The sequence below is a fragment of the Mesocricetus auratus genome, unplaced genomic scaffold, assembly GCF_017639785.1.
Source record: "Mesocricetus auratus isolate SY011 unplaced genomic scaffold, BCM_Maur_2.0 Super-Scaffold_100027, whole genome shotgun sequence".
NCBI classification, from domain to species: Eukaryota; Metazoa; Chordata; class Mammalia; order Rodentia; family Cricetidae; genus Mesocricetus; species Mesocricetus auratus.
In genome coordinates, this window is record NW_024429208.1 from 9,017,429 (window position 1) to 9,032,295 (window position 14,867).

Here is a 14,867-nt window from a genome sequence, read left to right on the forward strand (position 1 = left end):
GTCCACTGATGGATGGACGGGTGAAAAAACAAAACATGGCACATATTCATGCTGGAATATTACTCAGTCACAAAAAATAGGATCCTGCCATTTACAGGATAGAGATCACTATGTTAAGTGAAATAAATCAGACAAAACACACACACACACACACACACACACACACAGCACCTCGTTTCTCAATTATACAGGGAAGCTAAAACTTGATCTCAAAGAAGTGGAGAGCAAAGCTGGGCATAGGGACTTAAGCCTACAGTCCTAACACTTGAGAGGCTGAGGCAGGAGGATTGCCAGCCTAGGCTACATAGTGAGTTCCAGGCCAGCATGGGCTACAGCATGAGACCTTGTCTCAAACTAACAACAAAAAGGGAAGCAAAGAGCAGAAGAGAGGTTATCACAGGCTGGGATGGGAGAAGATGGTTATCACAGAGCTGGGCTGATTCTCGGCATCCTAGGGGAGAAGGGTGTCTCCGTGTCTCATTTGAAGTGGTTAAAAAAAAAGCCCTGTTAAGTAGGCAGCAAAATGTTTAGTGTGTGGATTGTAATCTCCTATAGTAGCTGTTGAATCTTACTGTGCTCTGATAAAATGCCCGACAAAAAGCTACTTAAGGAGGAAGGGTTTACAGTCTCCAAAGCCACAGAGAAACCCTGTCTCCAAAAACAAAAACAAAAACAACAACAACAACAACAACAAAAAAGGTTTGCTTTGGTTAACAGTTTAAGACGGGACACGGGACACAGTCCATCGTGACATGGGAGGCACGGTAGCGGGAGTGTCAGCGGCTGGCACATGGCACCCACAGCCTGGAGACAGAGATGGACGCTAGTACGCGGCTCCCTTTCCCATTTTTATTCCGTCCAGGGTTCCAGCTCATGGGCCGGAGCCTCTTTTGTTCTGGGTGGGTTTTCCATCCTCAGTTAACTTAGTCTGGAAAGCTCACAGACACGCTGTGGCGATTTGAGAGAAACTGCCCCCCTCCACCCACAGGGTCACGGATGTGAAGAGTTGGTCCCTGGCTGGTGGCTTTGGGAGGTTATAGAGGCGCAGCCCTGCTGGAGGAAGTGCATTACTGGGGTGCAGTTTGAGGGCTTTAGCCTCGCCCCATTTCCAGTTTGCTCTCCCCATTGTGTCTGCAGTTGAGATGCTCTCTCTCAGCTTCCTGCTCGAACCCACCCTGACAGGCTTTCCCAGCATCCCCGACTCTCTCTCTTTCTCGAACCGTAAGCCCGAATTAACTTTTCCTTCTACAAGTTGCCTTGGTCATGGTGTTTTATCACGGCAACAAAAGTAACTCATACACCCCTAAGCCTGTCTCCAAGAGGATTCTGAATCCTGACAATAAACATTAGCCGTCGCATCTATACAAAAATTGCTAAGACAATTCACCAACAAAACGTAGCAGTATAAATATCCTCACTGAAAAGGGAAAAGAAAAATGGGAGATAGGAGAGACCAACGGAAAAGAGAGCCACAGAGCTCAGGCCAACCACATCAATAATCACAGGTGTGCCCAGTGCTCATGGCACTCACGGTTGATACGGAAGGTGGGACTTCAAAACAGAGCCTGATTCTTCTAATGCGGAGCCAGCCCTAAATGTGGGGGTGCAGGTGACTAGGAGGGGAAGGGCGGGAAGGGTCCATGTGGGGTGCGGGTGGACTAGGAGGGGAAGGGCGGGAAGGGTCCATGTGGGGTGCGGGTGGACTAGGAGGGGAAGGGCGGGAAGGGTCCATGTGGGGTGTGGGTGTACTAGGAGGGGAAGGGTGGGAAGGGTCCATGTGGGGTGCGGGTGACTATGAGGGGAAGGGTCCATGTGGGGTGCGGGTGGACTAGGAGGGGAAGGGCGGGAAGGGTCCACTTTCACGTCAAGGGGAAATGAGACTGGCATGCCGAACTGCCCAGAGTTGAGGGGAAGGACGGTTGACAAGTGGGGAGGACTGGAAGGCCCTGAAATAATCCCAGCTCCTGACAGATGAGGGCTTAAAGAATGGGGGAGCCTGCAGTGGAGACTGAGTCAGGGAAGGAGCCCATTTGTGGCAAAGCTGGGGACCTGCAGTCCCTGGATGAGAAAGAGTGCTCAACTTGACTTTGAGAACTGAGTATGGGTGGCTAGGCAGGATTACGGGGAAGCGTATGGGAAGAGCACAGCTAGGGCCTGAGAAGATTCTGATGGCGCAGCAGGGGCGACAAGCTCAGCACACACACACACACACGCACACACACACACATGCACATTCGCTTGCTTCCTCCTTTCCCCTTCCCCTTCCTTCCCCCTCCCTCTGTCTCCCCACAGAGTTTCAGTGCAGGGATACATCAGGACAGGCCAGTACCTGGAGACCTGTGTTATCTGACTTTCCTTTCATAGACTCTGCACAAAACTTACCTGTATATTTGATATGCAGCCTGCCCTCAAAGGTGGAAATCAAAGCCCAATCACACTTCCCTATGTGAAAGTCTGGCAAGTACAGGAAGCAGTTCATCTAAAGCATCAGACATGCCCATGCCTAGGGAAAAGCACAGTGTGGGATGAGCAGGAAGCTTCCAGCCTCTCATTTCACGATGAGAAAGTAGAGGCCAGAGATGGCCAGGTGGGCACCAGACTCAAGACGCTAGTGGGCAAGCCACAGGAATTTTGGTTGTATTTGGTTCAACTTGGGAGGGCTATATGGTTCCAGAGAGCAAGATCATGCTTACATCTTACAGACATGCTAAGATGCAGCACGCTGTCTTTACCATTCCTGAGCTACTCCAAGGAGCCAGGCCCTGAGGCGGGAGGGGTGGGCAGGACTGGAGTTAGAGTCTGGGAGCTGGCTTCCCCTTTTGTAGGCCCAGAAGTTCCATCTGTGTCACTTTCACCCACACCTGTAGGAGACGAAGCTCATCAGGGGTGGGTGAGGGCTCTCCCTGGTACAGAGGGCCCGCATTGGGCCCCACAGAATACGGACTTGTGTTAAAAGAAGGCGGGTCATGACACAGTGAGTGGGAACCCACTGTGGTGGGCGGGGGAGTTACCAGGAAACAAGGAAGAGTGACGGGCTATAGAGTGCTTGCCCAGCGTCCACGGAGTCTTAGGGTCAGCCCCTAGCATTGCACCAGGAATGGTGTTCCATGCCTGTAATGCCAGGATTTGGAGAACAAAGGCAGGGAAGTCAGAAGCTAAAGACTACCCTGAGCTGTATCAGTTTCCCATTTAAACAAACAAACAACAACAACAACAACAAAACAACCTGGTGGTGGTGGCCCACCTTTAGTCCCAGCATCCTTAAAGCAGAGGCAGGGATCTCTGTGGGTTCCAGGCCAGCCTGGTCTACAGAGTGAGTTCCAAGACAGCCAGGGCTGCAGAGAGAAACTCCGTCTTGAAAGAAAGAAAGAAAGAAAGAAAGAAAGAAAGAAAGAAAGAAAGAAGGGAGGGAGGGAGGGAGGGAGGGAGGGAGGGAGGGAGGGAGGGAGGGAGGGAGGGAGGAAGGGAGGAAGGGAGGAAGGGAGGAAGGAAGGAAGGAAGGGAGGGAGAAAGGAAGGGAGGAAGGAAGGGAGGAAGGGAGGAAGGAAGGGAGGAAGGAAGGGAGGAAGGAAGGGAGGAAGGGAGGAAGGAGACAGAAAGAAGGGGATGTGAGGACTCAGAAGATGGGGGGGTGGGGGTAGGGGAGAGGGGAGGTGGGGGTGGGGGAGAGGGGAGGTGAGGGTGGGGGAGAGGGGAGGTGGGGGTGGGGAGAGTGGGGGTGCTATGTGCCATTCTTTTCTCTGCTCATCCAAGCATGCTAAGGGCTCCCCAGTCCTGTTTCACTCAGCTGTCACTGTGGAGCTGGCATTCTGGGGAGTGGTAAGCACTTGACAGTGAACGGTGCTGCAGGGTCAGCGAGGGATGGGACCAGCAAGGGCCAGCCCGCCCACCCTGGGGCCCAGTGTCAGCAGAGAGAGAAGGGAGGAGGAACTGAGGGGGGTGCACTTTGTCCTTTTAATACACACTGGGAGTATGCTTGGGGCTGCTCAGACTGCCCCCAGCCCTGGGCCTCCCTGCCCCTCCCAGCTGCCCTATTTAAGTTTCCCTCTGGCCCAACTCTGGCCTTTCGATGCCCTGCCCCCATCTCTGCCTCTTTCTCTTTGACTCCTTCCCCCCCTAGAGACTTCCTTTTGCAGCATAGATTTAGCGCTGGCCACCTCTGTGGTGAACCAGGGGCGGGTGCCTCCTCTGCCAGAGGAGGTGAGAGGAGGAGGCGGCACAGGAAACCTGTGGGTGACAAGCAGTGTTCTGGGCTCCTTCTCACTGGGTCCTTTTGAACCACACCAACAGGCTCGAGGGGATCCCAGCATCCCAGAGCTGGGTAGCCAGGTATTTGGGCAGGAAGGAAGAAAGAAGCAGGCTGTCCCCATGCCCTCTTGGTCCTGACCACAATGGCTCCTTACCCAACCACTTCCCCCACACAGTCTCTCCCTTGTCTTCCTCTTTGTGGAAGCACCCAAAGAAGCCAAATTCTTGCTTCCTTGAGTTGCCAAAAGATGCCACAGTATTCAAGAGGGGCAGGACTTTGGCCCACATAGGACTGTTAGACCTAAATTCACTTCCTAGTCCTCCTAGGACAGACTGATCTACAGGCTGGATTATGTGGACGTTATTCTGAGAATCATTTTACAGATTTTCCTGAGGGTGGGGAAATGTGGCTCTTAGTCAGAAGAGGTTGAGCAAGGTAAAAGTTAAGCAACTCTAGAGGAAAGCCAGAAAGTTGTACCCCAAAATAGTTTATCACTGAACAATATTTGTGTGTTCAGAACAACAAAAGGGCTAAGAATTAACTAAAGTTGGGCATGGTGGCACATGCCTTTGGTCCCAGTACTCAGGAAGTAGAAGCAGACAGATCTATATGAGTTTGAGGCCAGCCTGATCTACCAAGTGAGTTCTGGGACATCCAGGGCTACACAGAGAAACCCTGTCTCAAAAACAAAAAACAAAACCCAAAAGACCATTAAAATAAAATAAAAAGTAAAAAAATAAAAAAGAATTGATTAAAAATTAATCTGTAATACAGACTATGTGGGATAGAGGGAATAGGGAGGGACTAATATTTTCATTACCAAAATATGAAGGCAAAAATACTTTCCCATTAATCCTGCTCCCTCCACCCCAAAGGCCACGCTGACTTGTCTGTGGTGCCGTCAGAAGCTCATGGGAGAGGCCATAGGGCAGGCCCCAGCCCAGGCCCCAGCCCAGGCCTCAGCCCAGGCCCCAGCCCAGGCCTCAGCCCAGGCCCCAGCCCAGGCCTCAGCCCAGGCCCCAGCCCAGGCCCCAGCCCAGGCCCCAGCCCAGGCCTCAGCCCAGCCCCAGCCCAGGCCCCAGCCCAGGCCCCAGCCCAGGCCCCAGCCCAGGCCCCACCTAGGTTAGACCTCTGCTTGCCCTTTGCCACTTCTCTCCCCAGTTCTCACCAACCACCGTTTCCTGTTCCGTGTATGGTTTCCACCAACACTGGGACACAGCTGCCGACATCGTCAGGAGAGTGTTGGCAGAACTCCCTGATGCGAGCCAGGCAGAGGTTGCAGAGGGCTGTGGGACTGTACAGCAGTGACAACTAGTATTTAACAAGTTGACCCACTAGACATTGTTGGAGAGTCCTACTTGGTAAAGCTGACTCACCAGACGTCATTGGGCACCCTGCTTGGCAAAATGGCCATGGGATTATTGATTGGGAATGACTGGTTGTTTTCTAAACATAAGTTTCTCTAGCACAGCTATATCTCCCTAATAAGAACAGCTGTGGGGTTCTTTCCACAGGCGCCTTGGCCGTGTGTTTTATACTTGTTTGGCACACATATAGCTATGGATGGTCAGAAGACGACTTTCTACTTCAGTTGTGTAATATTGATTGACAGGAATAGTACTAGGATGTTTTACATTACTCAGACTGACGCAGTTTTCTGTCACAAAGACAGCTACCTTTAGACTTCAGAGAAGAGTCAAAGCAGTCTGCTTGCCCCTAGACACAAACACGAAAGGTCATTTCCCCAGGTGGTGTTTACTGATTCAAAGTCAGAGCTCGAAGCAACTTTAGTCTGCACTTAGTCCCAGTCTCAAGGTCCGGCTAACTAATTGTTATGGTTAAGTCTTGATTTCCAATGTCGTTTTCTGTCTGGGAACCCTCACCAACTTAGAGTTTCAGGCATGGGTCATTGTGACATTCCCAGCCTGAGAGAAACCATGTGACTTTACTTATGTTTTGAGTTTTGGGTAGGGCCCTGTAAAACAACCTGAAATTGTCCAGAGTTTGGCTAGGAGAGGGACGAGACAGCATCGAAGAGGCAGAGGACAGAGAAGGAGGTGAGAAGTTAGAGAGGCAGAAGGGCAGGCAGCAGCAGTGATGCAGAGGAAGAAAGACAGCATTAGGAGGGGGCAGAGAGAGAGAGAGAGAGAGCAAAGAGAAGGATGCATAACTAATTAGGGAGAATCTGCTGAGTAGAGAGAGCTGGGGGGGGTGTAGAGCTAATTAAGAAACTGGGAAGGAGCAAGGGAGATTTTTTAAGCGAGGATTTTTCAAGATGAAGTTGCCATCAGAAAGCGTCTGTGTTTATTTTTCACCCTCAGATAAAAAAAAAGTTTAACTATTAGATAAGAACTTTTTCTAAGCTATCGCCACATTCGAGGATTTTCTCACATAGCCTGGTGCTGACTGGCAGACCCCATAGTCGGCTTTAAAAGGCGACCTGGATTCAGGCAGAGGGGGCTGGGGCTGGACGCCGGGGGTGGGACACACACCGATCTGGACCCAGGGTACTCCGCTGATTGCAGCTGGCTAGGCAGCTGTGTGTCCCAGGCCAGGCGCTACGGTACAGTGTCGTGTGTCCGTCCCCCGTCGTCTCCCCCCCCACCCCCCCGTAGCTGTATCAGTGGATGGGCCTGCAGGCGTGGTTCACACCCACCCCCAGCCTCCAGGCTCAGGATAGTAAGGTGAACCTGGAGCTCGGTGGTGGCACCAGGCCCGAAGGGCGGGGCTGGCCAGAGACGTGCAATCCTTTCTACTCAGTCTGGCTGAAGCCAGGCCAGCGGGACACGAGCGCCCCCGAGTGACGGGAAAAGGAGCTGAGGAATCCAAAGAATTAGCTAGCGCCCCCTGGTGGGCTCGCGCACTCCTTGGGATCAGAGTGCGGACTCCTAAGCCCCGGGAACCGATCTTTAGCAGCTCACCCTGCACCTGGGGCCCGGGCCTAGGACGCCCTCTACCGCAGAAGAAAGGACGAGGGCGGAAGGCCACTACCCTGGCTGCGCCTGGGTCAGCTTTCCTTTGTGGCCCCAACCATTAGCCTACTTTTTTTGTACAGGTGTCATTTAGGTGAACTGTGGGACTCACCTCACTCCAGCCCTGCTGTCCCTAAGCAATACCGTGCTGGGTGCACGGGGGCCGACTGTGCAGGGAGGAAGACGGAGGTCGCCAAGTCATTCCCCGCCTGGCTCCCATTTAAGTGGACGGGTAAAGTCCAACCCCCAGGACCCGTTCTGAGGACGAAACTGCACAGAGACTCGCACGAGTAAAACTTGGCCGAGGCCCCAGCGTGACCCTGTCTCCCTGCTCTGCCCCAGGCTCGCCCCCATAGAAACATGCCGCTTCTCGTCATCAGCACCCGAGGCCTCTGTCGCCTTTACTTCCCTGGCTTTTTGCAAGACCAAGGGTCCTACAGCAGCCACGTCGGCGCACTTGTAACTTGCTGGCAGCCCGGACTCGGCTGTAAGCACCGCGACGGCGCCCTTAAGACGGGAGGTACTTCCGGAATTCGGCGGAACACAGATCTGCCCCGCCCTGGCTTCGATTTCCGCCCCGCAGGGAGTACTTCCGGGAGGCGCTTCCGCTAGTGCGGCGGCGCTGCTACCCGGCGGAGTCTTCCTGCGAAGATGGGGAAAGTGAGGGCGCTGCGAGCACGTGTGCACCGGGCGGCCGTGAGGCTCGACGGGGAGGCTGCGCCCGGCCCTGTGCCCCGCGCCTTGGAGCCCGCCCTCCCTCTAGGCTCGGCGGGCGGAGCCGGGGCAAAGGTGAGGTGTGGGGCGCGGGTCGGGCCCGGGCCAGGTCTCCGCTGAGAGGGATCTCCATAGAGCGGTGGTCCTGCGGAGCAGGGGCCCTGCATGGCTGCATGGCTGGGGTCTCCAGGTTGAAGTGTGCGGCTCCAGAAGCGCTCCCTTGCTGGAGGAGAGCATCCCACCACGCTGTGGAGATGCTGCAGCTCTTTAAAGTCGCTCCCGGCTTTGAGGAAAGGAGAAGTTCCTGAAGTTAGGTGACCTGAAAAGAAGCCTGTTCTCTTTACAGTCATATACGGCCCCACTTATACCTGCGACCAGGAATCTTCCTTTGGCCTGTGCTGTGGACAGTGTGAGAATGGAGGGGGTTGTGGTCTCTTGTGTTGTGTTCTTTGACTCAGCACGATATTGTCAGGCTTCGTCAGCGTTGCACTATATATCCACATATTTGCCTGGTGCTTCTCCTTCAGCTGCCTTGGCAGTATTTTCTGGTTTGCATAGAAGCAGCAGAGGGGACGCCTTTGGACCGTGGGGTCAGTGGCTTCCCAATTGTAATGCTAAAGCTCTTTTTTTTTTTTTTGTCAAGCATTTACTGTGTACCCTGTGTAACAAACCTGTAAAGCTGACACAATCTCATTTGTGGTTGCATCAGATGAGGTTTTATTTTATGTGTGTGTTTTGAGTGCACGTATGCATATACCACACGTGTGTCTGGCACTGTTAGAAGCTGGAGAGGACGTGTGTGGATCCCCTGGAACTAGAGTTAGGGATGGTTGTGTGCCACCATGGGGGTGCTGGAAACCAAACATAGGTCCTCTGCGAGACAGCAAGTGCTCTTAGTCAGTGAGCCATCCCTTTCTCTAGCTCCCGGATGAGATTGCTTGCTTCCTTCCCTCCGTCCTCCCTCCCTCCTTTCCTCCCCCCCCCTTGTTTGTTTGAGACAGGGTATCTCTCTGTAGTTCTGGCTGTCCTGGAACTCACTATGTAGACCAGGCTGATCTGAAACTCACAGAGATCCACCTGCCTCTACCTCCCAAGTGCTGCAGTTAAAGCCCCGCTAGATAGGATTTCTTAAGAGTTAATAAATCCTGGAGGGTGCCCAGCTCCTTAGTGGACTTGCCCGTGTTTGCCAAAACCTGGCTCTAGAGTCTTGGTTTTAACTCAGTTTTTTTTTTTTTCTTCCGAGACAGGGTTTCTCTGTATTGTTTTGGAGGCTGTCCTGGAACTAGCTCTGTAGACCAGGCTGGTCTCGAACTCACAGAGATCCGCCTGCTTCTGCCTCCCGAGTGCTGGGATTAAAGGCGTGTGCCACCAACGCCCGGCTTTGACTCAGGTTTGTCCCATTGGTCTTTATGGCAGCATCACACAACTTGGATTAGCTGGTTTTGAGTGAGTTTTAGCTCTAGAGATGTATGTCCTCAAACACCTTTTACAGGACCATGTGACTCTTCCGCGTCTCCCGCTGCGTCTCTTGCATTCCCTATGGATTGCATTCCCGTTGGTGTCAATGAGTCAATTTTTGCAAAAAAGGACATCTAATGTGGATTTTTTGGTTTTTTGAGACAGGGTTTCTCTGTATTGGTTTGGAGGCTGTCCTGGAACTTGTTATGTAGCGCAGGCTGGCCTCGAACTCTCAGAGATCTGCTTGCCTCAGCCTCCCGAGAGCTGGGACTAAAGGTGTGCACCACCAACATCTGGCTTAGTGGGGATTTTTTTTTTTAATATGTTGACTGTGTCTACATGTGGACACATGTGTGCCAGGCATGTGTGTAGAGGACAGAGGGCAGCTCATGGGAGTCAGTTCTCTCCCTTTATGTGGTTCTGGGGATTGAATTTGGTGGCCAGTATCTTTGCCCACTGAGCCTTCTTGCTAGACATATGATGGAGCTTTAGCTAATATTTAGAGCAGTTTAGGAGATGGAGCCTTCTTAAGAATATTTGATCTTTAAGTTCATGAAAACAAGATGACTTACCATTTATCCCTTTAAATAATATATGTTGCAGTTTTTTTTTTTTTTTTTTTTTTTTGGTTTTTTTCGAGACAAGGTTTCTCTGTGGCTTTGGAGGCTGTCCTGGAACTCACTCTGTAGACCAGGCTGGCCTCGAACTCACAGAGATCCGCCTGCCTCTGCCTCCCGAGTGCTAGGATTAAAGGCATGTGTCACCATTGGCTGGTAATATTTTATTTTTGATGCTGTTACCGATGAAATTTTTTCCCTGAATTTTGGAGGCAGATTATTCATCACTAGTGTATAGCGGTACCATCTAATTTTTCATACTGACCCTTCCTTCTCTGAATTTATATTTATTTTTTGTTGTGGGAACAGGTTAGTATTGTAGCAGTCATTATTGATACTGTTTGTTTGGATGTCTTGTCCCCCCCCTCCCCCAGACAGGGTTTCTTTGTGTAGCTTTGGAGCCTGTCCTGAACTTGCTTTGTAGACCAGGCCGACCTCGAACTCACAGAGACCCACCTGCCTCTACCTCCTGAGTGCTGGGATTAAAGGTGTGTGCCACCACCGCCTGGCGTCTTGTTCATTTTTTAATTAGTGCATTATTTTTTCTGTACTAGGAGTTGAACCTAGGTAACTGGTCTATCACTGACCCGTGTCTACCATTGCTTGGTTGTTGTTTTGGATTTTATTTTTATTTCATTGTTCTGTGTTTCTTATTTTATTTTATTTTGGAGACAGGGTTTCACTATAGCTCAGGCTGACTTGTCACTGTCTGCCCAGGCTGTAGCCTATTGTGCCCAGCTTTTATTTGTCAATATGGCTGAACTATTTGAGGGTTCTTCCCGTCTCTTTCTCCATCTTCCCGTTGCTCTGTAGCCTCTGATGTCTTATTTTCCCCATCTTCCTTTTAATTTGGTAACTTGGCTCAAGCTTAAGCCATGTTGACAGAGATTATTCTTAAGCCCCTTTGGCCAGTCGAGTCTTTGCCTTGCTACTGGAAGACTGTGTGCTTGGTATTCCTTTTTTGACCCTCAGAGGTGGTGGAGGGCTTAGAAGATTAAGATTCCTTCTGCTCACTCCTGGGAGGGCTTATGCACACAGCTGCAAGGAGCAGTGATTCCCTTCCTCAGAGCTGCTCCTGGACGGGCATCTGTTTTGTGGGCATCTGTTTTGTGGGCATCTGTTTGTGTGGGCATCTGTTTGCGTGGAAGCCACGCCCAGTCTCTGTGCTAGAGGAGCTCCACTCTCTTTTCTGGTAGACACAGTTGCCCTGATTGTTCCAAGTTTGATCCGGGGCAGGAAGGAACATCCTAGGTATAGGCCTGATCTGGGAACAGGGACACAGCTGCTCTCCCGGGGCCTCTCTGGCTGAGAAGTAGAGGATTTTTGCCTCTTCTCTATGTTTGACTCTGAAACTAAAGGTCAACGTGATGTCGTCCTCTCTTCTCTTGTTGGGACTGCAGGACTGGACATTGGTTCACAATGACATCTTTGCCAGGACACAGATAGACCCCAGTGCTTTGGTGCAGAGGCTGGAGCTGGACCAGAAGAGTGTGGTGTCCCTAAAGAGAGGTGAGTTCCCTACCTTCAGAGAGGTGAGTGCACCCTGACTATTGCCTGTGGGCTAGCCTGAGCTTTTAAGCCGATGTTAGGCCAGATGTGGTGTTGAATACCTTTAATCCTAGCACTTAAGAGGCAGAGGCAGGCAGATCTCTGCACTTGAGTCCAGCCTGATCTACATATGGAGTTCCAGGATAGATAGAACCATGTAGAAAGACCCTGTCTCAAAACAAAAAGATGTTATTTTACAGAAAGTAATTTAAAATAGACTCAGTAGGAAGAATAGTGTTGAGAGTTCCATGTGCCAAATGCCTGCCCTTGTTACTCATACACCGAGCACTTCTGAAGCAAGTCCCAGGCCGCTTGGCATTTCATTCATAAATTTGTGAGCACATAATAGATAAAGTTAGCTACAAAATTGCTGCTATATATTGACAAGGAGGCAGGAAACAGGTCGGCCTTGTGACTGCCAGGTAGTTAGCCCTTTTTACTTTTTTCTTTTTTTCCAAGACAGGGTTTTTCTGTACAGACTGGCTGTCCTGGAACTCCCTATGTAGACCAGGCTGGCCAGGCTTGAACTCAGAGATCCGCCTGCCTCTGCCTCCCAAGTGGTGCTGGTAATAAAAACGTGCGCCACCATGCCCAGCCCTAACATTGGCATTTTTTTTTCACTCTTATCTGTTTATCATATGCTGAATTTATTCCTGTGCCTTTGGCCTCTTTAATTGTGTGCCCCTTTGAGAGGGTCATAGGGTCTGGAGTTTTAGTGTGAGGCAGAGATGGGTTTGGGGGATATGGAGGGCCCCTCAGCCTAGATCATGTATAGCTCTGGCCAGAGAGTAGCCTTGGTTGTCTTTGCCCGTGATTCTTGCCTCATTGCATGTGTTTGGGGCACAGGATGTCGCAGGAGAAGGTGCTCCTGAATACAGGACTTGTTCAGTCCTACAGCCAACCTTGGCCCCAGGTCTTCAGGTCCAGGAGCTGAGGTGGCTACAGCTGGCGTGGACCTAAGGAGGATAGACAGCCCCCATGTGCACACACAGGCTGCCCTATTGCGTACAGACGTGTAGCCCCAGGAGGCGGTAGTGCCTTTGTCCTTGTGAGTGCTTTCTTTGCTGGTGTCATCTCTCATCTTTCTCTTGGTGCCTTGGGGCCAGCTCCCTTCTGCTCCCCTGAGCTGGCCTTCCTGTGACAGGCAAGATCTCTGCCTCCTGGAAGGGCTGGGTTCTGCAGCTGTGCTGTGGGGCTCCTGATCTGTGTGTCTTTATCTCTTACCCAGAGGTCTCTCCTGCCCCAGCCAATAAGCCCAGCCTTGTCCTATGGGCTATGCTGTCTGCCCTGTGGGATCCTGAACCCCCATGTGAAGTGGTTCATGGCTCCCCGGCCCCGCCTCTCCTCCTGCTGGGGTGGAAGGAGCCGTGGCAGACACCAGTGAGCACCCTTCCTCCCACCCCTCCCTGCACGCGCTGTGGTCGGCTTGAGCTGGTGCAGTGAACCGGGCATGTCCCTGTCCAGCAGATGGTCATAGTATGAGCCTTTATTGACCTTGGACATGAAGCTCAAACTTGGTGCTGTGCTGTACGGAGACGACCCACAGGCACGTTGGAGTCTTATTTCCAGTTCTCTGTCCCCGCCCACTGTTGCAGAAAATAAGCTCAATCCATTCCCAGCCCTCACCTCTCTGGACTCAGAGTCAGAGATACGGGCAGGCTGAGGCAAGTCCTGCAGAGGAGAGCAGGGCGGGGCAGGGGCTCCTAGAATGAAGGCTGTGAGAAGTGTGTGAACAGCACCGTCGTGGCCCTTGGTCAGCTGCTGCTGGGTGCCAAGGCCACCAGGAGTTGGGGGGGAAACGGGTCATTAGGAACCTTATGTGCGGTGACGTGTCCACGGAGCTGTGGTGCAGGAAACCCAGAACGCACACACATGGGCTCCTCAGGCATCACGACAGGTTCCAGAGCTCAGGAGGCTGTATCTTTTTAGACCCTCAACCTCCCCTAGGCCGAGCAGAGTGAGTGAGTGAGTGTGTGAGTGAGTGTGAGTGTGTGAGTGTGTGAGTGAGTGTGAGTGTGTGAGTGAGTGTGTGTGAGTGTGTGAGTGAGTGTGAGTGAGTGTGTGAGTGAGTGTGAGTGAGTGTGTGAGTGAGTGTGAGTGAGTGTGTGAGTGAGTGTGAGTGTGAGTGAGTGAGTGTGAGTGAGTGTGTGAGTGAATGTGAGTGTGAGTGTGTGAGTGAGTGTGTGAGTGAATGCGTGAGTGAATGTGAGCGTGAGTGAGTGTGAGTGTGAGTGAGTGTGTGAGTGAGTGTGTGAGTGAATGTGAGTGAGTGTGTGAGTGTGAGTGTGTGAGTGAATGAGTGAGTGAATGAGTGAGTGAATGAGTGAGTGTGTGAGTGTGTGTGAGTGTGAGTGTGTGAGTGAATGTGTGAGTGAATGTGAGTGTGAGTGAGTGTGTGAGTGAGTGTGTGAGTGAGTGTGAGTGAATGTGTGAGTGAATGTGAGTGTGAGTGAGTGTGTGAGTGGGTGGACTTTGCAGGGTCCTCCTTCTGTGAGTGCCAAGTCCTTTGTGTACTCACTCTGCTCAGCAGGGGGCAGCAAAGCTTCATTTCCGTCTTAGGTCCTGGTTCCTCATGTGTACGGAACCCTAGGAGGAGGAGAGTTTCTTTAGGAATTTGTTTAATGGATGGCCGTGAAGTCAGGCTATGACAGAACCTACTGGACACACTCTTCACTGTTTCCACTCAACCCCCAGGCTTAGCATGTGCACATGCCAGGGAGTTATGGGAACCAGCTCTAGAAGCAAGTCACAGCATGAGTTGACCTTGCCTGCGCTGTCATGTGAGCGCTGGCTGGCTGCTGGGCTGTGGGAGAGCTGGGCCCTTGCTTCTGGAAGTGCTCCCTGTGGGGTGCTAGGCTGACATATTGGTGCACAAATCTTGTTGAGATACTAAACCAGGGTTGGCAGGCATGGCCCGGTGACTGCTTCTGTGTGTCCTTCCAGTGACATTTCTTGGGTCCTCTCTTACCTAGTGGAGTGTGACGCGCGTGTTTGTGTGTGCCAGCAGGGAGCCAACTGGGGCTACCCGTTGCCCCTTCCTTCCTGAGGCTTTGGTTTATACGGTGCCAGGACCTACCAGATTATCTTTTCAGAGCCTGCGTATAGAGCCTGGCCTGAGCTGGTAACAAAGCAAGGCTTCACCTGTGACAGCATGACAGGCCACACTTTGATCAGACCGAAGGTGCCTGTTGGGTTTGGGGTCTCGGACCCAGTCTAAGCACATAGTAGCAGAACGTGTAGTAGGAGACGGGTGTGGGCTCACCTGACCCCCACTGCCTGGGTGCCTCCTGGGCTCTGTGGTGGACCATA

The 14,867-nt window shown here is 52.0% G+C and overlaps 1 protein-coding gene across 2 annotated transcripts in view; it reads left to right on the forward strand.

Annotated features, from left to right (window-relative positions):
- The first annotated feature begins 7,800 nt into the window (after window positions 1-7,800).
- Window positions 7,801-14,867, forward strand: part of Fam207a (family with sequence similarity 207 member A) — a 28,060-nt gene continuing 20,993 nt past the window's right edge. Inside the window, exons 1-2 of one of the 2 annotated variants that reach the window (XM_040732042.1) lie at window positions 7,801-8,010; window positions 11,411-11,519. In XM_040732042.1, the coding sequence (XP_040587976.1) occupies window positions 7,873-8,010; window positions 11,411-11,519 (247 nt within the window). In that variant the 5' untranslated portion in view covers window positions 7,801-7,872. The remainder of the gene's footprint in view (window positions 8,011-11,410; window positions 11,520-14,867) is intronic. The other variant, XM_005070716.4, reaches the window with a different exon arrangement.